General features: G+C 40.7%; 1 protein-coding gene across 1 annotated transcript in view; it reads right to left on the minus strand.

Annotated features, from left to right (window-relative positions):
- Positions 1-970: 970 nt before the first annotated feature.
- Positions 971-25,343, minus strand: part of aasdh (aminoadipate-semialdehyde dehydrogenase) — a 36,231-nt gene continuing 11,858 nt past the window's right edge. Inside the window, exons 5-14 of the mRNA XM_078217416.1 lie at positions 23,263-23,507; positions 21,599-21,705; positions 18,730-18,902; positions 15,573-15,792; positions 11,210-11,319; positions 8,301-9,162; positions 6,177-6,340; positions 4,784-4,909; positions 4,232-4,363; positions 971-3,563 (exon numbers count right to left, since the gene is read on the minus strand). Of these exons, the coding sequence (XP_078073542.1) occupies positions 3,138-3,563; positions 4,232-4,363; positions 4,784-4,909; positions 6,177-6,340; positions 8,301-9,162; positions 11,210-11,319; positions 15,573-15,792; positions 18,730-18,902; positions 21,599-21,705; positions 23,263-23,507 (2,565 nt within the window). The 3' untranslated portion in view covers positions 971-3,137. The remainder of the gene's footprint in view (positions 3,564-4,231; positions 4,364-4,783; positions 4,910-6,176; positions 6,341-8,300; positions 9,163-11,209; positions 11,320-15,572; positions 15,793-18,729; positions 18,903-21,598; positions 21,706-23,262; positions 23,508-25,343) is intronic.

Below are 25,343 nucleotides of genomic sequence, written 5' to 3' on the forward strand. Positions count from 1 at the left end.
ATAACAGAAATCATCAACTCCAGTTAGGGGAATATTAATGTGTTTTCCTACTCTCTAGCTCCATCCAGTGGCATTCCACCATTGTGCTCAACACCGTGCAAGTATATTTTACAATATTAGTCAGTGCTGGGTTCAGTCCAAGCACACATGTAAGTACAAGATGCTAAGATCTCTATTACCCAGTTTTATAAATTATTCATTTCTGTGTTATGGATGTCACCAGCAAGGCCAGAATTTATTGCTAGTTCCTATTTATTCTTCAGGTGCTAGTGGCATGCCTGCTTCTCCAATGACAGCTGCCCATGTGATGAATGTATTCACAATGCTGTGAGGTAGGGAATTCCAGGATTTGACCAAAGGTCAATAAAGGAATTGTGATACATGTCAAATCTGGAATGGTGCATAACTTGGAGATGGTTTTGGAGCTGATAGTATTCCCATGCACCTACTGTGCTTATTCATCTCGGTTGTGGAAGTCACTTGTTTGGGAGATACCGTGCCAAGCTGTGGCAGTGCATCTTTCAGTAGCACACAGTACAGCCACAGGTGATGGAGGGGTGATGGTTTAAAGTGATGGATGGTCTGCCAATCAAACAGACTGCTTTGACCCAAATGGTGTTGAGCCTCTTGAGTGTTTATGCAGCTGTACTCATCTAGCCAAGTGAAGGGTCACAGTTTTGACTTATACCTTGCAAATGTGGATGATCTTTGGGGACACGCACGCCACAGATTACCAGCTTCTAAACTACTCTAATAGCTTGAACAGCTCTCCATTGTATTTTCAGGCTAAAAATTGCCTATAATCATAATTAACTTGAACACAAACTATTCTACTTTATGTAAATGATCCGTAATCTGCTGAAATTTTCCAGGAAAATATAAAATTGATATAATGCTTCAACGTGAATAGAAAATACACAAAATAATTCTTATTTATTTGTATACAAATGGTATAAATGTTTTGCAAGATTCTTTTACAATAATGTGGTACAAATGATCAAAATGCTGAATTCTGTCTGGTTTCAATTTAAAAACTATTGTATGTTTTAGTTTTGCATTAACATGATCTTTGTTTCAAAGACCGCCAGTTCCCCTGTCAGTTATTCAGATCTTCACCTGACTTTTGGGAGAGTCTACAACAATTCAGGTTGTTTCTATTGCAGCAACTACCTATTAACTTAATATGAACATAATAAATTGGTCCATCAAGTCTGTCCCATGAGTGCACTCAGCATTGCACAGAGTGCAGGAGATACATTTTGAAACTCCCGATGAAAAAACCAGTATGATTTACTCCAGTTTTTACATGAATTTGACACTTAGAATATTTTTGGGATTATCACTTCCATTATTTTTTAATTTAACAAATAAGAATGATTTGTGAGATCTAACTTGATGACACCATTATTTTATATCAGTGATGCTATCTTAAGTTCTTAAGGTAGTTAATTTCACAGCAGGACACCATTATCAAATGGTAAGTAAACATTTCTAACTCGCAATCAGCTTTGAAGAGTGAACTGGCTCCATGTTCTTTGGCTGGGAATTGCACAAGTCTGATCATTCAGTGCCTTCTTATTGTAAGAGAGATTTATCTACTTTTTCTTTATTCTTTCATGGGACGTGGGCGTCACTGGCAAATGCCAGCATTTGTTGTCCATCCCTAACTGCCCTTGAACCGAGGGGCTTGTTAGGCCATTTCAGAGGACAGATAAAAGCCAACCACATTGCTGTGGGTCTGGAGTCACATGGAGGCCAGACCAGGTAAGGATGGCAGATTCCCCTCCCTAAAGGACATTAGTGAACCAGATGGGTTTTTATGACAATTCAAGAATGGCGGACCATCACGATTATAACCTAAAATGTTGGAAGCTGAACAGCTTTATCCTCAAAAGTGAAAGATAAAAACAGAGACATTGAGGGAAGTGGTGGCGTAGTGGTATTGTCAGTGAACTAATAATCCAGAGACCCAGGTAATCCTATTGGGAGTCTGGGTTCAAAAACCACCACAGCACAGATGGTGGAATTTAGATTCAATAAAAATCTGGAATTAAAAGTCTAATGACCATGAGACCATTGTCAATTGTCATAAAAACCCATCTGGTTCATTAATGTCCTTTCGGGAAGGAAATCTGTTATTCATACCTGGTCTGGCCTACATGTGGCCTCCCAATTGCAGGTCAGCCCCGCGACCCCCGCACCAAACGATTGGTCTAGTTGGACCAAGGAGCGGCACAGGCTTGGAGGGCCGAAGGGCCTGTTTCCTGTGCTGTACTGTTCTTTGTCCCTTGTTCTTTATCACCAGCCCTTCCACTCCCACCGACAGCCCGATCGCTGGCCCCCCGAACATGCCCGGGCCAGCCTCCACCCTCTCCCACCGACAGCCCTGGCCCACTTGCCCGAAGCCCTGACACCCTCAGCAGGCTGACATCCCCCACCCCAATGGCCAGCTCTGATCGCTGGCCTCCCTCTGTCACTCAGCCCAAAACGGAGACATCAAGTTTCTACATACCCCAGTCCAACGCCGGCATCTCCACATCACTCAGCCCAAATGTAGAGTGGCAATGGGACCCCTCCCCACCCCAAGGGCACCTTGCCCTTTGGGCAGTGCCAGGAGTCCAGGCTGGCACTGCCAAGGTGGCAGCCCCCTGGCACCATCCGGGAGATGCGCAGAGACAGTGATGCCCAGTGGGGAGCCCGCGAAATGGCCTCTGCTAGAGTCTCCCAGCCTGCTGCACCACAAAAGCAGCTCAGCAGGATGGGACAATCGCCTCCAATAACTCTCTCTACGTTTTGATTTCATATGGATGTTGCTTTCTTTCTTTTATGTCTCAAATTTAACTTTTAGCCACGACTGAAAAGTTTACTGATCCTCGAAAAGGGCTATGGAGCTATGAGGATCTTTTCCAAACCAATAAAATCCTGGTTTGGCAGTTCCACGCTTTTCACATAATTATGTATTCAGTGACTGACACCCTTTCCCAGTGTGATTCAGGTTCAGTGTTTGGAGTTACATAAAAACTTCCTGTACCTCTCAAAGCAACACCAGCTCGAGGACTGCCGCTGCCTGCACTTGGATGATTACAATGAATCACTCTGAGAACACATATGAAAGATGCAATTAATTATTCAGAAAACTACTTACTTTCACCCAAGACCGTTTGTGCTTTTTGTTCTAGTGCAGACATTTCCAAACAATAGACATAGTTATTTCTACAACCTACAATAAGTGTTTTTTTCCACAAGACTGGTGAAGAGAATACCTCACCAGGGAGTGAATATGAAGTAACCAACTCCCCTGTTGCAGCAGCCAAGATCCATAAGTTTCCATCTGTAGAAATCACAGCTACTAATGTTCTATCGTCAAGATCACAGTTGGTAAAAACAAATGGAACTGCATATACTTGTTTGCTGGTTTCAAACTTCCACACTAGATTTCCATCTTCATTCAAGCAGTACACGAAACAGTCATGAGATCCACATATTATTTTCTGATCTGCTGCAGCAAAATTGCAGATGCACGGGGAAGAAAAGATCGGGCCTCCAGTTGAGAACTGCCAAAGCTAAAAGTCAATAACCACGTTAAAGAACAGAACAAACTTGCACCTGTATAACATATTACATCCTTCTGATATCTCAGGCTGCTGCAGAGATAATTAACTACATTTGAAATGCAGTCACTGATGCTTGGTAGTCAAATGCAGCGCAACACAAAGTCTCACAAACACCTATGAGATGAACGATTATTTTTTAGTTAGCTTGGATGAGGGATAAGTGTTGGTCAGGATACCACAAGGCCTCTTCTGCTTTACTTTGATAAGTGTCACCAGATCTTATGTCCGTATCAGAGGATAGACAGGTGCCACACTTCATTACTGCACTGAAGTGTCAGTTTAGGTTTTGGGATTCAAGTGTTTGGAATGGGGTTTGAGTCCTCAACCTTTCAGCTCAGAGCTAGGATTACTGCTAGCCAAAGGTGACACCTGAGTGAGTTAATTTAGCATGAATTAATTTAGCATGATCTAAAAATTCACTCATGTCAATTACTAACAATGGGAACCAATACACTTTAGAATTGATACACAAATCAAATACAACTGAATCAAGAATTACCCAGCATCTCAAAGAATTACTGAAATTTATTTTAAATATTAGCTTAAAATGTGACGAAATTAAACAGATACTAAGTCAAAATACATCTTAGGTACTTAAATGTCAATTCAAATTGTACCTGATCACCATTATGACTAAAACATTGCAGGCTCCCAGCAACACAACCAATGTACACACTCTGTGCAGTGCACTGTGGTGAAGAAAATAAAGGCTTGCCACAAGAACGTTTCCAAACTACATTCCCAGTGTCCTGCAATAAAAAAAATCCAAATGCTGTTTTTTGCTTTCATGTTCATTTAACTATTGTAAAATAATCACATTTACCTATTTCCATTTTTAAAAATGTGAATATCTCTACTATTTCTTATCCTTTTTCAAAGATTGAAGGATAGCTATTTATCTAAACAGAGCTTGATAGATTTTCTTTGTTTAGTGCTTTCCTTGGCAAGCACAAAATGTTCAATATAAACACGATAAATTCAAATCATGGTTTATCCTGCCATATTGTGAGTGACATGAATTATTTACAATGTCTAATACAACATAACATGCATTTATATACAATGTATTTCATAGAATTTGTACTATTTGACAAGTAATTAGGATGTTCACACAGGAGGTGCTGTTATGTAGCACACACTTTATTTTTTATTACTTATTAGCTACTTACTGGATTGACAGCTACCAAAGATTCTCCAAGGGTTGCTACATACAGTATTCGTGGTGATTTATTTAAGCAAGGAGTTGAGAACACAGCACCTCCTCCACAGTGCAATTTCCAGACACACATTTTACCCTATGCACAAAAAATAACAAGCAATTATGAAAGTAAATAATTTTGGTTATGATACTGGAAACTATTGGATTTTGCGACCTTAGGGTAATAATTATTTATTGGCTGTTGATGACTGATTACATAAATCACAGAATACAGTAACAGTACAGTTTGAAATTCTTGATAAGGTTGTCCACCAGAATAATATCTCAGGCACACTGGATCATGCTCAAATTTAGCAGACAAAAGTTCCTGAATCTCTCCGATCACAATCTGGTCCCAAGGTCACAGGAATTAAATTCATGTCTATTGCAACCTTGCTGAGCAGGAACTTCCATTATTTAGTGGATTAATGTCACCCAAGAATAGATGTACTGTATATAGTTCCATCTGTATACCATTTGGGGCAGCATGGTGGCACAGTGGTTAGCACTGCTGCCTCACAGGACCAGGGACCCAGGTTCAATTCCGGCCTTGGGTGACTATATGTGTGGGGTCTGCACATTCTCCCTGTGTCTGCATGGGTTTCCTCTGGGTGATCCAGTTTCCTCCTATAATCCAAAGATTGATGGGTTAGGTTGATCGGCCATGTTAAATTGCTCCTTAGTGTCAGGGAATTAGCAGGGTAAATACGTAGGGTTATGGGGTTAGGGCTTGTGTGGGATTGTTACCAGTGCAGGCTTGATGGGCCGAATGACCTCCTTCTGCATTGAGGGATTCTATGATTGTTTGATCTTATCATAACCCTCATCAAAGTTTTGTTACTTTCAGACTCAATTACTCCAATGCTTTCCTGACTAGCCTCCCATCTTCCAACCTCCGTAAACTTCAGCCCATCCGAATATGTGTTTGCCGTATCCTGATTCACCCAAAGTCCCCTTCACCTATCACCCCTTTGCTTGTGGTCTAGCGATGCCTCAAATTAAAAATTCATACTCTTGAGTTCAAATTCCTCCATGGTCTCCAACCCTACAAACCAAATTGTCTAAGCTGTGTGATCACATAGCAAGCTAAAGGTTCCCAAACATGCCACACACAAGTAAGTACCTTTAAGTTGCCATTAAAAAAAATCATAATGATCCTCTGAATTGCCTTGGGACTTTTTAACCATGTTAAAGGTGCTATAAGTTGTGTAGAAAATACATTTCAACTAATTTGTAACAGAATGAACTATGGAACATTCCTGACAAAGAAAACAAAATTTTTAAAGTATGTGTTTCCCAAAATAAATTGTTCGAAAAAACAGATTTTAGAGCTGCTTTTAAAGCAAAACAGCTGAAATTCTTACAAGAATATCCAAAGCGTAGACATACTGGTCATGTGACCCAACATAGACAAGTCCTAGGTCAGGATCCATAACTGGAGAACTTTTTATTGAATTCCCAGTCCAAAACATCCAATGTGTTTCTCCATCATTCTCTCTTAGCACACAGATGGAACCATCGTAACAACCTGGATAATAAATCACACAGTACAATTATCACTGAGACCTTAGGAAGAATTTATATACGAAGGGCTGAAAATTGAAGCAATTGCTGTGTAGTGACAATTTTCTGAAACCCTCTAGACCGTATTTTACATCAAAAATTTACATTTCTTTTGCTCATTTAATGGAGTAATAATGAGCCCAAGATGCTTCACAGCAGAGTTGTTAACCAAAATTTAACACCAAGCGCTATAAGATATTTCCTGGACATTCTGAGGATGTAAAAGGGGTGATAGAAAAGCGATTCTATTTTTCTAGTGGGATAATTTGATTGTCGCCTAGGGTTGAATTTAATGGTATCAGTTCCAACAACAGGTCCAGAAGCCAGGGGCAACCCCATCACTGCCGTCCCCTGGGCCCTGATGCAAATCTACGCTCATCAGGCAATTGACTGCCTGGTATCAGAGTTTCCATTCCTTTAAGGGTGAAGATCCTGTTTCCAAGAGATAGCGGCCAATCAGAGGTCCAGCAGCTCAATCTCATGCTAACTGCTACATTGCACAGGTCAATCCTCCTGCCCACCACTGGCAACTCCAGTGCTACACAAAGGAATCATTAGCTACTTTCAAATTGATTTTGACTAGCACTTGCTGAGTTGGTAGAAGTGTTTGGCGGTTTTGTACTGCTGCTTGAAGTTGCCAATGTCTACTGGAAGTGAGGTGGTGTGTAATGAAGATTCACAATTCTAGGGGTCTGCTCTGACAATGTGTTCCCAATCATGGGTGGTATGGTCTTAATGCCCCTTAACTTGCAGCACAAAAAGGGAATGAATAGAGTGAGAAGGGCTCATGGCAGGAAGCCATAACCAGCCAGCGTCTTTAGGGATCAATTTGCCAATCACAGCCTCAGCGAGAAACAGTGTATGCAATATCTGTTTCATCAAGATGATTCTGATTAAAATCTGCCACTTGCGGCAGGCAGACCTGCAGTCTCAAAGCTAGCAAGGACAGCATCACCAATGGCTGTGAGGGTGATCACTCTTTGTGACTGGTATATTTTGCAGTTTGCCATCCACTGTTACATAAGGGAGGTCACAATCTACCGTCTGAAAAGAGAGGGAAATACATTGTATTTTCCTCTTCCATAGAGAAGCAGGTGAAGCCAGCATGCAGTTTCACCAGGATCTCAAACTTTCCCCGGTGAATGCACACAGGTCACATTATGGGCACCATAGCACCACATGCCAATTCTGAGATGTACTGCAACTGTAAAGGTTTCCAATCCCTCAATGTCCAGCCCATACTAAGCACGTCACCTTGTATCCTGGCAGCAGTCTTGATGGCTTTATTCTGCACCAGTGCACTGTACCAGCAGCATTTAAGGCAGGGGTGGGGAATCGTTTCCTTATCAAGGGCTACTCATACATAGACAAAATCTATCCTCTCACAATCATGCTCAGCTATTCAACAGCATGTTTCGGGCTGGCTGCACACTATAATCATGGCAATGAACAGGCTGAGTGCATCAAGCAGGTCATTGCTGCCTGCATCAGATGGAAACAGTGTGGGTTAATCACACATCGTGAAGCCCGTACTCATTTTCAGATCATATTGAATTTCATGGCCATTTAGTATTCTGAGTATCCTAACAGGGAAATAATAAACCAAGTATGCCAATGTTAGTTCATCAGGTATATTAGAAAAGCTTGCTGCTATTTGTTGTTTCTCCTGTTTTCAAAGATCAGAGCAGAGGAGGAGCAACACAACAGAGATATACTGAAAATTCCTGCTGCAATATGCTGTGTAATCATCAATGAGTTCTCTCAACCTCTTTAAGGTGACATATATGTCACTTGAGATTTAGGAATTCTGATTTGTAGGCATGCTAACTCAGCTTAGATACTAGACCCTACGGTCAAATTCTTACTCCAGTTATACAGCCAGGTTATTACAATGTATCCTAAGCAACAAAAATATGGTTTCATACCTACAATAATAAAGTTTCCACATCTGGACATGCATGCAGATGATTCAATCCGATCTCCAAGAATCCTCTCCCATTTTATCTTTCCAGAAAGCACATCAATTGCTTGCATCCTATGCGAGTGAGATCCAATGTACACAGTTTCATCTGAGTCATTATCCCCTGATACTACCACTAGAGGAGATGAATCAACACATTTTGCAGTGTCAGATTTCCACCTGATTTTCAATGATATTGTTCTGTAATTAGCAAGAAGATCTTCCGGCATGAACTTTCCGTCATTACGTGGCGGTTTTATTACTTTGGTTACCAATGATTCACAATTGCTATTCTTAATTGGCATTTTCTCTTCGTTTGCATTCACATTTTCATACACATTAAAAGAATCATTTTCTTTCTTTTCTTTTCTATTTGATTCATCATTCATTAACTCTTTTTCTTCTTGTATATCAGGACTATTCGTACAATTTTCGTAACTGATAGTAGTGTTTAGTTTTGTGATCTGACTCCCCCTACTTATAGTAGTAATGTTAGCAAATGTTGCTGTTGGTCGCCACTGTTCAATCGGCTCTGGTTGAGAACCTGCACTTTCATCGTTAATCCTTCTTCTCTTCATTTTTCTGTCATTTTTATCATCGGGTTCCTCCTCAACCTTGGCTTCACAGAATATGGTATTGTTAATGTGATGGTAAATGTCCAGAAGAGAACTATTTAAAATAACTTCAGTAAGTCCAAATACTTTTTGCCCTAAAAATGTCTCAATTTCTTCTGCAAGTTTCAAAGCTTTTAGAGAATCCCCTCCACTATACAGGAACATACAATTTTCAGAGGCATCTGGCATGTCTTCTGGAAGATTGAGTACAACCTGCAAATAAATACCTGCATCAAAAAACTATATGGGCCACCTGTTAAATCTACTTGGCTCATGCCAGAAAGCAAAAATTGGACAGATTAGTTACATGTTATGACATGCATTTGGATTTGATTCAACTTATCATCTTTAGAAATAATAGAGAAGATAAAGGTATATCATTTATAAAACAAATTGTTCTTTGACTTGTGTTTTTTTAAATGCATATATTTAGTTATCTATATCCCAAAATGATCAGTACAACTTATATTACATTTAATATTAATAGAGTTTTAACATTTACAGATCACAAGATAAATATAGAACCATAAAAGAATAGAATGGTGAGAAAGGCTCGCCTGCCCATGTTGTCTATGCTGGTTCTTTGGTAGAGCAATGTAGATATTTCTAAACTAAACAATGATACTGAATACTGCTGTTGAATATTTCCCTAAAAGGTCATATTTTTCCTAATATTCATGAATTTCAAGAGTCGTAGCTAGAGAAACCTTCTGAAGGTTCAGATGATGAATCAATTGTATATATATCCAATAGATGTGCTGAATATTTTTAGTCTGGCCATAGGTTAGTAATTATGTCTACTGTGAAATGGTTCTTTTATTTTCGTAAAGCTAAGGCTAATTATATTTGTGATTCTGATTTTCCTAAAGATGTGTTTAATCATAGACAGAACTCTTCTACCAAAAAGAGACAGCATCACACATACATATCTTTGGAGCTCTCAGATACATATATTTGCTAAATGGTGTAAGTCACCTTCCTTTTAATAGTTCTATTAAATAAAAACAGTTTCAAGGATTAGTTTTCAACTGCTTGTTAAGATTGGCTCTTCGTACAGCAACAGATCTTCTATATTCTCTAAAGGCTTATTAAACTGAAGTAGAATTTACTGAATTGCTTTACAAGTGATCTAGTAATATTCTTTCAACTGATCAATGAATGGTTATCAATGCACTTCTAATATACCTAACGGAGATTTGCAATATTATTCGAATATTTTCACTCACAACTTGTGACTTTATTTTAGTTTTACATTTTAGTGTGTCAAATACTTTACAACATTGCAATGCTGTTTTGTAGTTGCATATAGGGAACACCAGATGTCACTGCATTTAACCAGAGGAATGAGGATAGGCAGTCGCCAAATTCTTTAAATCATCTATTATCCTTAATTTGCTGATATACTGTTCAGATTAAGTGAAGGTTAAAGACAAAGAACGTGGAATTTCTTTTATTCTTTCACGAGATGTCGCTGGCCAGGCCAGCAATTGCTCATCACTAATTGCCTTTGAGAAGGTGATGGTGAGCTGCCTTCTTGAACCTCTGCAATTATGTGGTGTAGATACACCTACAGTGTTGTTAGGCAGGGCCTTCTGGGATTTTGACCCAGCAACAAGGAGGGAACAATGATATAGTTCCAAATCAGGATGGTGTGCGGTGTGGAGGGGAATATGGAGGTGGTGGTGTTCCCATGTATTTGCTACCCATGTCATTCTACATGGTAGTGATTATGGGTTTGAAACGTGCTGTCGAAGGAGATTTGGTGAATTGCTGCGGTGCATCCTGTAGATGGTACACACTGCTGCCACTGTGTTGGTAGTGGAGGGAGTGGATGTTGGAGGTTGTGGATTGGGAACAATCAACAGGCTTCTTTTTCCTTGAATGAGGTCGAGCGTCTTGAGTGTTGTTGGAACTGCACACCAACAACTGTTAATTGTACACTGTGCATTATAATTTAAGACATAACCTGCATTATGCCAGAGAATTAATGTGTAGATGGACTCTTGCTGGCTAAGGATATTAAGAGATATGGAGGCAAGGCAGCTTGGCGAGGTTAGGATACACATGAGCTATATGATCTAACTGCAAGGTGAAACAGGCTCAAAGGACTGAATGGCCTTCTTCTGCTCCTATAATAACAGATAATTAAAGAATCTGATGACTGCCAATCTTCTACTCTCTGGAGCAGCAGTTATTCATAATTAATTTATACATGAGTAAAGAAATGATTCAGCCGATAATAAAATCATAAAAATCTTACCTTCCAAAGCCGATGAATACCCTCCCAAAGTTCTTTCTTCCCTGGCGTGCAGTTTGAATTCTTTGTCCGTTCTTGATAGATCTGAATCAAAGTCGTTCGATCTATTTTGCCTAGTTATAACAGGCAATGCAAATATGTATGTACATATCTATATTTCAAATGACCCAATATCAACTTAATGTTCCACAATGAGAAGTTCTAAAGAAAAACGTTACTATAGTATGATAGTTGGTTTGCATTACTTTAAAATAATCTAATTTGCACAAATTAGAAACGAACAGAACTTTTAATATAATAAAACAATGTACTGATATATTTTTATGCAATACTAAGATGGGGAACCAAGGGACATGATCACAAAAGATGGAAGCTATACAATAAATTTAACAAAAGAAAGAGTTTCATGTTCTCGTTAGTCATACAGAGGAAAATGACACCTTAGTGCAATAAGTGAAGCATTACATTACAAAGTTACATTAGTTTTTGATTCAGCAAAGTGCAGGAAATTTGGAGAATGGAAGTGTTAAATCAGGATCTGGATACAATGGTTGGATTTTAGAGAGGCTTCAAACGGACATATTTACGAGCACAAAAATAACAATACTTTCCTTTAGCACTATATACTTAATTTCCCCTACATTGACTGGGACCCCATTGGGGTCTCTTCTGGGGCAGATGGGACCTGTACAAGAAGGACGGGTTGCATCTAAACTGGAAGGGCACAAATATTCTGGCCGGGAGGTTTGCTAGTGTCACATGGAAGGATTTAAACTAGTTTTGGAACCAAAGCAAAGGTGAATTAGCTGAAGGGGAACCAGAGAGTAGGGCCAGTAAGACTCAGAGAAACAGCAGGCAGGGTGGGATTGCTGATCAGAGAGAGTCTGGTGGACTGAAGTGCATTTGTTTCAATGCGAGAAGTGTGACAGGTAAGGCAGATGAACTCAGAGCCTGGATTAGTACTAGGAACTACGATGTTGTTGCCATTACAGAGACTTGGTTAAGGGAAGGACAGGATTGGCAGCTTAACATTCCAGGATACAGATGTTTCAAACAGGATAGAGGGGAACGTAAAAGGGGTGGGGGAGTTGCACTTCTGGTTAAGGAGAATATCTCAGCTGTACTGCAGGAGGACACCTCGGAGGGCTCATACAGCGAGGCAATATGGGTAGAGCTCAGGAATAGGAAAGGTGTAGTCTCAATGTTGGGGGTTTACTATAGGCCATCCAACTGCCAGTGGGAGATTGAGGAACAGATATGTAGACAGATTTTGGCAAGGTGTAAAAGTAACAGGGTTGTTGTGGTGGGAGATTTTAACTTCCCCTATATTGACTGGGACTCACTTAGTGCTAGAGGCATGGATGGGGCACAGTTTGTAAGGAGCATCCAGGAGGGCTTCCTGAAACAGTATGTAGATAGTTCAACTAGGGAAGGGGCCATACTGGACCTGGTATTGGGGAATGAGCCCGGCCAGGTGGTCGATGTTTCAGTAGGGGAGCAGTTCGGGAACAGTGACTGCAATTCAGTAAGCTTTAAGGTACTGATTGATAAAGATAAATGTAGTCCTCAAGTTAAGGTGCTAAATTGGGGGAAGGCTAATTACAACAATATTAGGCAGGAACTGAGGAATGTAGATTGGGGGCAGATGTTTGAGGGCAAATCAACATCTGGCATGTGGGAGGCTTTCAAGTGTAAGTTGATAGGGATTCAGGACCGGCACATTCCTGTAAGGATGAAGCTTAAGTATGGCAAGTTTTGGGAACCTTGGATAATGACAGATATTGTGAGCCTAGTCAAAGAGAAAAGGGAAGCATTTGTCAAAGCTAGGAGGCTGGGAACACACGAAGCAAGTGTAGAATACAAGGAAAGTAGAAAGAAACTTAAGCAAGGAGTAAGAAGAGCTAAAAGGGGTCATGAAAAAGCATTGACCAGCAGGTTTAAGGAAAATCCCAAGGCTTTTTATACATATATAAAGAGCAAGAGGGTAGCCAAGGAGAGGGTTGGCCCACTCAAGGACAAGGGAGGGAATCCATGCGTGGAGCCAGAGGAAATGGGTGAGGTATTAAATGAGTACTTTGCGTCAGTATTCACCAAAGAGAAGGGCTTGGTGGATGATAAGACTGGGAAAGGATGTGTAGATAGTTTGAGTCATGTTGAGGTCAAAAAGGAGGAGGTATTGGGGTTCTTGAGAAACATTAAGGTAGACAAGTCCCCAGGGCCTGATGGGATATACCCCAGAATACTGAGAGAGGCAAGGGAGGAAATTGCTGGGGCCTTGAGAGAAATCTTTGTATCCTCACTGGCTACAGGGGAGGTCCCAGAGGATTGAAGAATAGCCAATATTGTTCCTTTGTTTAAGATGGGTAGCAAGAATAATCCAGCTAATTACAGGCCGGTGAGCCTTACATCTGTGGTAGGGAAATTATTGGAGAGGATTCTTCGAGACAGGATTTATTCCCACTTGGAAATAAGTGGATGTATTAGTGAGAGGCAACATGGATTTTGTGAAGGGGAGGTCGTGTCTCACGAACTTGATCGAGCTTTTCAAGGAAGTGATGAAGATGATTGATGAGGGTAGGGCAGTGGATGTTGTCTACATGGACTTCAGTAAGGCCTTTGACAAGGTCCCTCATGGCAGACTGGTGCAGAAGGTGAAGTCGCATGATCAGAAGGATCAGAGGTGAGCTGGCAAGGTGGATACAAAACTGGCTCGGTCAAAGAAGACAGAGGGTAGCAATGGAAGGGTGTGTTTCTGAATGGAGGGCTGTGACAAGTGGTGTTCCTCAGGGATCAGTGCTGGGACCTTTGCTGTTTGTAATATATATAAATGATTTGGAGGAAAATGTAATTGGATTGATTAGTAAGTTTGCGGATGACACAAAGGTTGGTGGATTTGCGGATAGCGATGAAGACCATCAGAGGATATAGATCAGTTGGAGACTTGGGCGGAAAGATGGCAGATGGGAGTTTAATCCGGACAAATGTGAGGTAATGCATTTTGGAAGGTCTAATACAGATAGGAAATATACAGTAAATGGCAGAACCCTTAAGAGTATTGATAGACAAAGGGATCTGGGTGTACAGGTACACAGGTCACTGAAAGTGGCAATGCAGTTGGAGAAGGTAGTCAAGAAGGCATACGGCATGCTTGCCTTCATCAGCCGGGGCATTGAGTTTAAAAATTGGCAAGTCATGTTGCAGCTTTATAGAACCTTAGTTAGGCCGCACTTGGAATATAGTGTTCAATTCTGGTCGCCAGACTACCAGAAGGATGTAGAGGCTTTGGAGAGGGTACAGAAAAGATTTACCAGGATGTTGTCTGGTATGGAGGGCATTAGCTAGGAGGAAAGATTAGAGAAACTTGGTTTGTTCTCACTGGAGCGACGGAGGTTGAGGGGAGACCTGATAGAAGTCTACAAGATTATGAGAGGCATGGACAGAGTGGATAGTCAGAAGCTTTTTCCCAGAGTGGAAGAGTCAATTACTAGGGGGCATAGGTTTAAGGTGCGAGGGGCAAGGTTTAAAGGAGATGTACGAGGCAGATCTTTTACACAGAGAGTAGTGGGTGCCTGGAACTCGTTGCCGGGGGAGGTAGTGGAAGCGGTTACGGTAGTGACTTTTAAGGTGCGTCTTGACAAATACATGAATAGGATGGGAATAGAGGGATATGGTCCCCGGAAGGGTAGGGGGTTTTAGTTAAGTCGGGCAGCATGGTCGGTGCAGGCTTGGAGGGCCGAAGGGCCTGTTCCTGTGCTGTAATTTTTTTTGTTCTTTGTTCTTTGAAAGACACAAAATGAATGAGCAGAGAAATCTGGGACTTCAGACATATAATACCTTGAAAATGAAATTGCAAGTGCACTTAAAGCCACAAAGAAAAGCCCCATCCTCTCAATATTTAGGATTTTAAACATGGGGCATAAAAGATAAAAGCAAAGAGGCTATATTAAATATGAACAAGACAATGATAAATATGTGTGAAGCCTGTATTGTGCATACCATATAGCAACCCATTATGGAAAGACGATTGTGGTTGTTTCTTGTAAGACAAGTGAGTAAATATTTGTAGCATGTAGAGGTAAAGGGAGAGAGTAAGCCAGAAGCATTAATTCTGAAGTGTTTGAGCAAAGTTATGATGACCAATTAGCTTCCTTTATATGTGCAGAGTTTTGTGTGGTATTGTTCGAATACTTTGCATTTTCAGATCTGTTTTGCATGTTCCAAAGTGCTGTGTTCAATTTCATCAGTCAAAAATATATTAGAATATATTACCAGCGCAAACCAAAATTTTTGTCATGTTTAAGAAAATACAGTATACAAATACAGCATATGGTTCAGAATGTTAAATTGCAATTTAGAATTTGTTTACCATGAGTTGTAAATGGTAGTGAATCGATCTGGACAACATCATCTGGAATAGCATGGGAAGGGAGGTATTTTCCAAGTTCAAGAAGGATGTCTCTGCGGAAATTGGTGGTAATTCCTTCACGAAGTTCAGCAATGCCCCTGGGCACTACAAACAGAACTAGCTTATCGTGATCATATTTGGCCACTACACAGGCTTCCACTTGCTTCAAACCTTCAGCTACCTAGAAATATTGGCAATTCATTTTTCACAATAAGGAAATTCAATACATCTTTGATGAGTTCACAACAAAAACAATCTGAGTTTATTAAGGGCATAATATGTGATGATGTAATCAGAGCATTTTTCTTTTTCTTCATTTTGGCTATTAGTAATTTTGACTCCTATAATTTTCATACTGCTCTTTAAAAATTCAAATCATTATAGTCTTATTGAGACATTTTTAATTATCTTATATGCTTTTGTCCTCATAACAAAAACTTGATTACAGCAGGGCAGAGGTTAGATGATTATAATACCAGGGTACTGAAGAAGACATCAGCAGAAAATATTCTGTCCAGACTATTAACAAATGTTAATACTTGCTATGAATTTCCTGGATTCTAACTTTTTAAGGCCTGTGAAATATACACCTGGTCATTTCCCTTCATTTTGTGATTGTGTTCACAGGATGCCTCCATTAAATGTGAATTACTGTAGAAAGCTTGTATTCAGTTATACTTATATCAATACTAGACCAAATCATCCAGTCTCTGGATCTTTGAAATTTAGATGTACAAATGAAGATGCACTATTTAAGGACTAACATACAGACATACATGTGAATTGCCTGGGAAGTTTAAACTTCCAATGGGCAATTCCCCTGTATTCTCAACTCTCCATGAATGTCCCTGATTCCGTTATAGTAGAGACTTTGCACAGTTCCATGACACTTGCTTGAATAGTTACACAGAAAAATTAGACAGATTATAATCTGGTCTAACATGTGGATAAGAACACAATCAACTTCCTGCAATGTACAGTTCTGGGAGAGTGCAGTAGAGGATTCCAAGAATGCTTTCAGGGATAAGACACTTTAATTATGAGGATGGATTGGAGAGGTCGAGAGAGTTCTCGTCGGAGAGAAGAAGGTTAAGAGGAGATTTGATAGACATGTTCAAAATCATGAGGGGCTGAAAGAGTAGATAGGGCTGTTCCCATTCATTAAAGGATTAAGAATGAGAGGGCACAGATTTAAAGTGATTTGCAAAAGAAGCAAATGTGATGCAAGAAAAAACATTTTCACATGAGTGGTTTGGGTCTGGAGTGCACCACCTGGAAGTGTGGTGGAGGCAGGTTCAATCAGGGCATTCATGAGGGCATTAGATGACTATTTGAATAGAAACAATGTGCATGGGTATGGGGAAAAGACAGGGGAATGGCACTAAGCCATGATGCTCATTTGGTGAACCGGTGCAAACACAATGGACAAATGGCCTCCTTCTGCGTATAACAATTCTGTGATACTGGTGAAATTTCAGCCCTTTAATAGCCAGCTAGCTTCACTGGGCTGGCACTGTCCCTGGATTTCACCAAGCTCCAAACTCTCCAGCTACACCAAGCTATAAAATCTCCTGGGACTTCTCCTCAGCCCACTCTTTCCAGTATGGAATCAGTGACCTGCTGCCACATTCTCAGCTCCTCAGAGTCTCTCCTGAGCCCTAACTTCATGGAGTGATCAAACAGCTCCTGAGACTTCTCATGTGCCACAACCACACAGAGCTAATAGCAATACTTATGCCACCTGGAGCCTGTTAACAGCAGCAACTTTTTGGTATGGCCTTCACCCCCACCACAGACCTCTCACTCCCCCAGTAAACACAGATAAATTGAAACCCTCAAACTTTCTTAAGCCCCACACATCTCCATGCCAACATAGCCTTCCGGGGCTCACTGGATGCCTTTAAATGAATGGTAGCTCTAACTCCCAAAAGAAAACAACTCTCTGGGCTGTATTTACATGCAATCAGTGTAGACACCTTGTCTCCAATTCTCCAGCTAAGTAAGCCCACCTGCTAATTTATAATCTTACCTTTCCAGGTTAACTCTTAAGTCAACATGGTCCTAACATTTTAAGTATAATAGTCCTCATGCTGTTTTAGTTGCATTTACACCATTTACAATTAAACTTTAATCTAAATTACTTCTAAAGTATTACTATGAACCATGAACTCTAGTTATGTATAATAGCAGCTTCAACAACAGTGAAGATATCTGACACAATTCAGAACGAAGCAGAAAGCTTGACTGGTACCCCAATACACTACCTCTAACATTCACTCCCTCCACAACAAGCACACAGAGGCTGCATCATGTATCATTTACAAGACACAAGGCAGCAACTCATCAAGGTTCCTTCGAAAGCACCTCCCAAACCTATAACCTCTAGTAGAGCAAGGGCATTTGCATGGGAACACCACCACCTGCAAGTTCACCTCCAAGTCACACATGACCCTGACTTGGGACATATCGCTATTTCTTCACTGTCACTGGGTGAAAATCCCAGCACTCCCACTCCTGCCGATCAGCAATGTGGGTGCATCTTTCTGGTGTATTGGGCTGAGGTTCCACTGTATTCCCAATTCCCTTAACTAAATGAAGAAACTTTACCAATTTGTGACCGTCTCTGTAACTCCCAAAATGTATTTTAAGGTTGACATCTTCTTTTCAATAAACTACCAGACAGGGAGGGCAGGATTCCAAATGATGTGTGAATGGGCACATTTGCTACCAAAGAACAAAGAACAGTACAGCACAGGAACAGGCCCTTCGGCCCTCCAAGCCTGCGCCGATCCAGTCAAGACAAATTCAGCCCTTTGATGGAAAATCAGATCCAGAACAAAAATGTTTAAATTATGAATAGATTCCATCATATTTTGTGACATCCCTAATATTATCAAATAGATTTCTCTTGCAGTCCATTAGTTTTAATTTAAAAATTCTGTACCTTGCACCCAAACCTAGTTCCACCTCAATGCTCAATGATAAACAGACAAACCTGCTTGGATTTCATGATTTATTCATATTCCTACGGAACCTAATTAGTACAACTGTAATTTCAGCAACTATCATTAGTTATCTGTATCACATTTATTACAGGTGGACTTAATCGCAGAATTACCTGCTGGACACTTTCAAGATTTAGGCGTTTCCCATGGCGTTTAATCTGGTTGTCTTGACGACCTTTGTAATACATGTGTCCATCTTTAATGATCACCCAGTCCCCAGTGGCTCTCATTGTGCCTGGACACACAGTTTTTTCATCATCAAGGAAACATACACGCTCTTTACCACCTGTCAATGAATAAAATACAATGAGAATTTCTGTGCACTGTATTTGAAATGGATATCAAAAGAATGGGTGAGATTTTTGAAGGCGTAACCAAGAAGGTAGATGAGGGCAGTGCAGTTGATGTTGTCTACATGGACTTTAGCAAGGCCTTTGACAAGGTACCGCATGGTGGGTTGTTGCATAAAGTTAAATCCCACGGGATCCAGGGTGAGGTATCCAAATGGATACAAAATTGGCTTCTCGACAGAATGTGGAGATGCCGGCGTTGGACTGGGGTGAACACAGTAAGAGTTTTAACAGAAGCCAGAGGGTGGTTGTAGAGAGTTGTTTTTCAAACTGGAGGCCTGTGACCAGCGGTGTGCCTCAGGGATGAGTGCTGGCCCACTGTTATTTGTCATTTATATTAATGATTTGGATGAGAATATAGGGGGCATGGTTAGTAAGTTTGCAGATGACACTAAGATTGGTGGCATAGTGGACAGTGAAGAAAGTTATCTCCAATTGCCACGGGATCTTGATCAATTGGGCCAGTGGGCTGACAAATGGCAGATGGAGTTTAATTTAGACAAATGTGAGGTGATGCATTTTGGTAGATTGAACCAGGGCAGGACTTACTCAGTTAATGGAAGGGCGTTGGGGAGAGTTACAGAACAAAGAGATCTAGGGGTACATGTTCATAGCTCCTTGAAAGTGGAGTCACAGGTGGACAGAGTGGTGAAGAAGGCATTCGGCATGCTTGGTTTCATCAGTCAGAACATTGAATACAGGAGTTGGGACGTTTTGAAGTTGTACAAGACATTGGTAAGGCCACACTTGGAATACTGTGTGCAATTCTGGTCACCCTATTATAGAAAGGATATTATTAAACTAGAAAGAGTGCAGAAAAGATTTACTAGGATGCTACCGGGACTTGATGGATTGTTATAAGGAGAGGCTGAATAGACTGGGACTTTTTCCTCTGGAGCGTAGGAGGCTGAGGGTTGACCTTATAGAGGTCTATAAAATAATGAGGGGCATAGACAAGGTAGATAGTCAATATCTTTTCCCAAAGATAGGGGAGTCTAAAACTAGAGGGCATAGGTTTAAGGTGAGAGGGAGAGATACAAAAGTGTCCAGAGGGGCAATTTTTTCACACAGAGGGTGGTGAGTGTCTGGAACAAACTGCCAGAGGTAATAGTAGAGGCGGGTACAATTTTATCTTTTAAAAAGCATTTAGATAGTTACATGGGTACGATGGGTATAGAGAGATATGGGCCAAATGCGGGCAATTGGGATTAGCTTAGGGGTTTTATAAAAAAAGGGCAGCATGGACAAGTTGGGCCGAAGGGCCTGTTTCCATGCTGTAAACCTCTATGACTCTATAAATATGCTCTACCCATGTTTACCGCTTTTGGTCTGGTCAAAATTGTGGGTCTGAATCTGGATTCTGTGGTCGTTAGTGGAGTACCAGAGATCAGAGGCACTGAAACACACCTGTGTTTTGTGAGAATGAAGAAAGACTCATACCTCTAGTACCTCTAACACAACAGCATCAATTCTAAGAGCTTTGTGAGATCCTTTTGGTCTTATATTCTTAAATTCATGGGCTGAGGGTGCCAACTGCTCAGATGTTTTAGCTTTCGTGTTTGCAGAGATGCAGCCAAATCAAGGAAGAACCAGAACACCCTTCATACTTAACTGCATTTCTTACATGTTCTTACAATGTGCATTGGCCAGTCAGTGCAGAGTTGTGCACTTTAATGACATTTTGCATCCTTGTTTCAAAGTTGAAGCCTGAATCTCACAGATTCCTTCATTCTGTCACCAAACGCCCAAAATTGCAGAATTTGCATCCATGTGAATAAATATATTGTTCATGGTCTCACTTATGGAAATTTGAAACGTAATTCATGCCACAACAGGTGACACCTGCTGCATTTCATGGTCTCAAGTTACCTAGTAGCCTCCTTGTTAATTTGAAAACAGATAGATACCTCTTGAGGGCTATAATTACAAATTCAGTCAGAGACTTTTCCTTGAACTGAGTTTTACAAGTATATGTTTGAAATATAGCAGCTGTGTTTTCTGTAGTTGGCTTAGCATCACTATCCATTGCATATATTATGAAATGTTTTATCATTTAACTTCTCCTGTCTTTATTTCTATCACAGCCCTTCCCTTTTGTTCTTTCTCTCCCCTTTCCACCTGGGGGTCTCGACCTCCAACCTCGCCGCAGATGCCTTGTCACTTTCTGAGTATTTCCAACATTGTCTGTTTTCACTGCATCCACTAGTTTTGGTGGCTGTTACTTCAGAAATACAAAACCAATGTTATCAAAGGCTAATCAGGACATAATAAACCTCCAATGCTAATTCTAAAACCAAAGCAGCAAAAGACTAATCTTCGTGGAAAATGTAGGATTTATTAAAGAAAAATACTTGCACTTGAAGAATAGGAACATTAGTAGTCAACAACTTGAGGCTGGAAACATATGTAAAAATGTCTTCCGCAAGATTAAAAAAATACCAATATTTACCGAGTAATTACATTTAACGTGAATGAGAAGACTGGCAAAACTTAAGACATAATCAAACAGAATGATTACAAAGGCTAATATCCTTTTCAGAATTTTATTTACGAACTTTGGCCTGCAGCAAGGACAACGTCAGGAACAAATGTTAATTGTTTTGTTGTGAAGCTACACAAGAAAAGTCTTTACCTATGAAAACTTGTCCTTCTCCTTCATGAATTATTTGACCAGAGTTATCTACAACATCCAAAATAGTTCCCAAAAGAGGAAATCCCAAAGGTACACACCCTTCGTGTCTAAAATGCAAACACAGTTAACAATTAATTCTCAAAACACAGTTAAGATGTTAAATTTTTACAAAATTCCCCAACATTACTGATCCTTACGAAAGAAGCCTGGATGCTGGACTATTCACTCCAAAGTACATCGATGTCTGTAGTCACAATGGTGAGGTAACTACTGATGCTTTACAAAGATGATTTAAGTTCTGCATCCAAGTATTAACATGGTTAGATTTACTTACATCTTGGGGAATAACACAATTACAATCATATCAGTGTGTTCCCAAAATAATTAAGAGGCCCATCTTCTAAGAAAAATTAAACCTACTGGACGGAAAACTAAGTCTGATCTACACCTAGTTGAGCAATACAATCTGAACACAACACTTCACCAACAATGATGACCCCTGAAATAGAAGGAATCAAATCAGCAGAAAATTTGGGATTGAAACTTGCCAAAAAAAAAACCCTCTTGTGGTGCAAACTCTTGGTTTCCAGCCCTACCTAGCGCCAATTTTCCTCCTTCTAAAAATGTCATCAAAATTCTCAACAAAATATTCTATTATCAAAATATTTGGCTGTTCCAGCATTACATCAAACCAACATAATTCAGTAACATTCATATATCATAAACGCTCCCTTATTGTCAAATCAATATTAAATACTGCCAGTCAGCAAACACTTGGCTAGATGATTCATGAGAGAATTAGATCAATTTCTGACTCAATAATATATTCAATAGTACATTAATGGATGTGTTACAAAGGTACAAAAAATTGGTTTAGATGTCAAACAATTTTAATGATAGAAAAAACTGGTTAAATTAAGCTCGCAGGTCATTTTAGCTCAGTTCATAGAATCATACAGTGCAGAAGGAGGCCATTCGGCCCATCCGAGTCTGCACTAACCACAATTCCACCCAGGCCCTATCCCCATAACCCCACGCATTTACCCTAGCTAGTCCCCCTGATACTAAAGGGCAATCCACATGGGCAAACCACCTAGCCCACACATCTTTGGACTGTGGGAGGAAACCGGGGCAGCCAGAGGAAACCCACACAGATACGGGGAGAATGTGCACACTCCACACAGACAGTGACCCAAGGAAGGAATCGAACCCGGGCCCCTGGTGCTGTGAGACAGCAGTGCTAACCACTGTCCCACCCGACTTGATAGCACATTCGTCTCTAATTCAGAACGGTCATGGGTCCAAGTCGTAGTATAGGATATGAACACATAATCTGACACTTTATTGCAGTACTGAGAGTGAATGCCGTATTACTGGAGCTGCTGTCTTTTTGATGAGCTGTTAAATCAAAGTCCCATCTGTTTGCTCAAGTGGACATAAAAGATCACACTACAATTCCAAAAGGCAAAAGTACCCAATAATCTGACCAATAATTAACTCTCAACCAACATAAGCAGAACAATCAACAGGTTAATCAGCTCATTAATGTTTTGTGGGTGCCTGGTATAAAAGTAATGACTACATTTCAAAATAAATTAATTCACTTTGACAAGCTCTTGGGGATTCGGAGCTTTCTTTTTATATAAGATATTAAACAGACTCACAACTGAATGGTACTACACAGGGTTTCTTCAGAGATATTGTAGTATGTAGCCCAACTTGATACTTCTGTAATCCCGTAAAGATTGAATACTTGGGTTTTGTTTCCTTCTCCCCGCCAGCTTTTGAGTACACACAGTGAAGGAAATGCTTCCCCACCTAGTGCTAATACGCGTAGTGAAGTATTGGCTGAAAGCACTACTGATGTCATGACTTCTGATCCAAACCGTTTGATCAATGTTGGGGTGACCTAGAGAATGGGAAAGAAATTAAACTGTAATATTTCAAGATTGACAACAAAAAGATCTATATCTATATTTATCACTGCCTCTTTATCACTATTTTCCCTGATTCCCAATTTTCTCTCCTCTTTTATTGCAAATGCAGACTCCTGATTAGCACCAGTCCTAATACTTCTAGCAACCCTCTCACATCCATGTGATTATTCCCCACATGTGATCTGAAGCAGTATTAGTGTGGTATTTGAGGGCGTGGGCATCACAGCTTAGTCAAATCCACTCCTCGCCCCAACACCAGTGGAAAATATTACTTAACATGGAGTAAAAGAGAAATTAAGTTACAAAAAAGGATTAGGCAGGGGAATATAAACTAAATTAATCTACTGGGCTGGATACAATACAGGACAGGAATACTACTGGATGGATCACTGAAACCATCAGCGCGCTATGCATAAGTAGTAACGAAGGCAAACAATATTTTTGGCTATTCATTGTTGGACATGGGCATCACTGGCTAGGCCAGCATTTATTGCCCAACCCTAGTTGCCCATGAGAAGGTTGTGGTAAGCTGCCTTCTTGAATCGCTGCAGTTCATGTGCTGTGGGTTGACCCACAATGCCATTAGGGAGGGAATTCCAGGATTTTGACCCAGCAACTGTGAAGGAATAGCGATATATATTTCCAAGTCAGAACGGTGAGTGGCTTGGAGGAGAACTTGCAGGTGGTGGTATTCACATGTATTTGCTGTCCTTGTCCTTCTAGATGGGAGTGGTTGTGGGTTTGGAAAGTGCTGTCTAAGGATCTTTGGTAAATTGCTGCAGTGCATTTTGTAGATAGTATAACTTGGGATGTATAGGTAGAGAATAGGCCACAGCTTCCAGGTAGTGATTCTGAGATTGTAATTGGTGTCAATAGTGATGCATCGGTGGGCAGCTGATTGAGAGATACCACAGAGGTCCTGGTAGACTCCCAAAGGTATTGGCCACTTAGAAATTGAAGGCCACAAATGACCTTCAATAAAACAGGGGATCGGTTGTTGTGGTGCAAGATATTCCACCACCACGGCACAGATCTTTCCAACTATTTCTATTAAAACTCTGAGCCTTCATCAATACTTTCTTTCAGTCATACTGAGATAATTTCTTTGGAAACAGTACACCCTTCCTTCATAATATATCCTCATCCTCGTCTTCTTCCCTGATGCGCTCTGGTGTGGTTCTGCCAATTCCTGGCTGGGTCCCTTGGCTCTGACCACTATTTTAATTTATTTGTTCACAGACTGTGGGCATCACCGGCTACATCAACATCTAATTGCCCTTAAGAAGTTGGTGGTAAACTGCATTATTCAGCCACTGCATTAGATACACCTACAGTGCTGTCAGGAAGAGAATTCTAGGATTTTGATCTAGTGACAGAGAAGGAACGGCTATATAGTTCCAAGTCAGGATGGCATGTGGCTTGGAGGGGAGCTTGCAGGTGGTGATGTTCTGTGTATCCACTGCCCTTGTCCTTCCATGTGGTAGAGGTTGCGGATTTGGAAGGTGCTGTCTTGGCAGGTTGCTGCAGTGCATCTTGTAGATCACACACTGCCGCCATTGTGTGTTAAAGGCAAAGGGAGTGAATGTTTAAGGTAGAAGATGGGGTGCCAATCATAGAAATCATAGAAACCCTACAGTGCAGAAGGAGGCCATTCGGCCCATCGAGTCTGCACCGACCACAATCCCACCCAGGCCCTACCCCCACATATTTACCCACTAATCCCTCTAACCTACGCATCTCAGGACTCTAAGGGGCAATTTTTAACCTGGCCAATCAACCTAGCCCGCACATCTTTGGACTGTGGGAGG

Source organism: Mustelus asterias, chromosome 1 (genome assembly GCF_964213995.1).
Source record: "Mustelus asterias chromosome 1, sMusAst1.hap1.1, whole genome shotgun sequence".
NCBI classification, from domain to species: domain Eukaryota; kingdom Metazoa; phylum Chordata; class Chondrichthyes; order Carcharhiniformes; family Triakidae; genus Mustelus; species Mustelus asterias.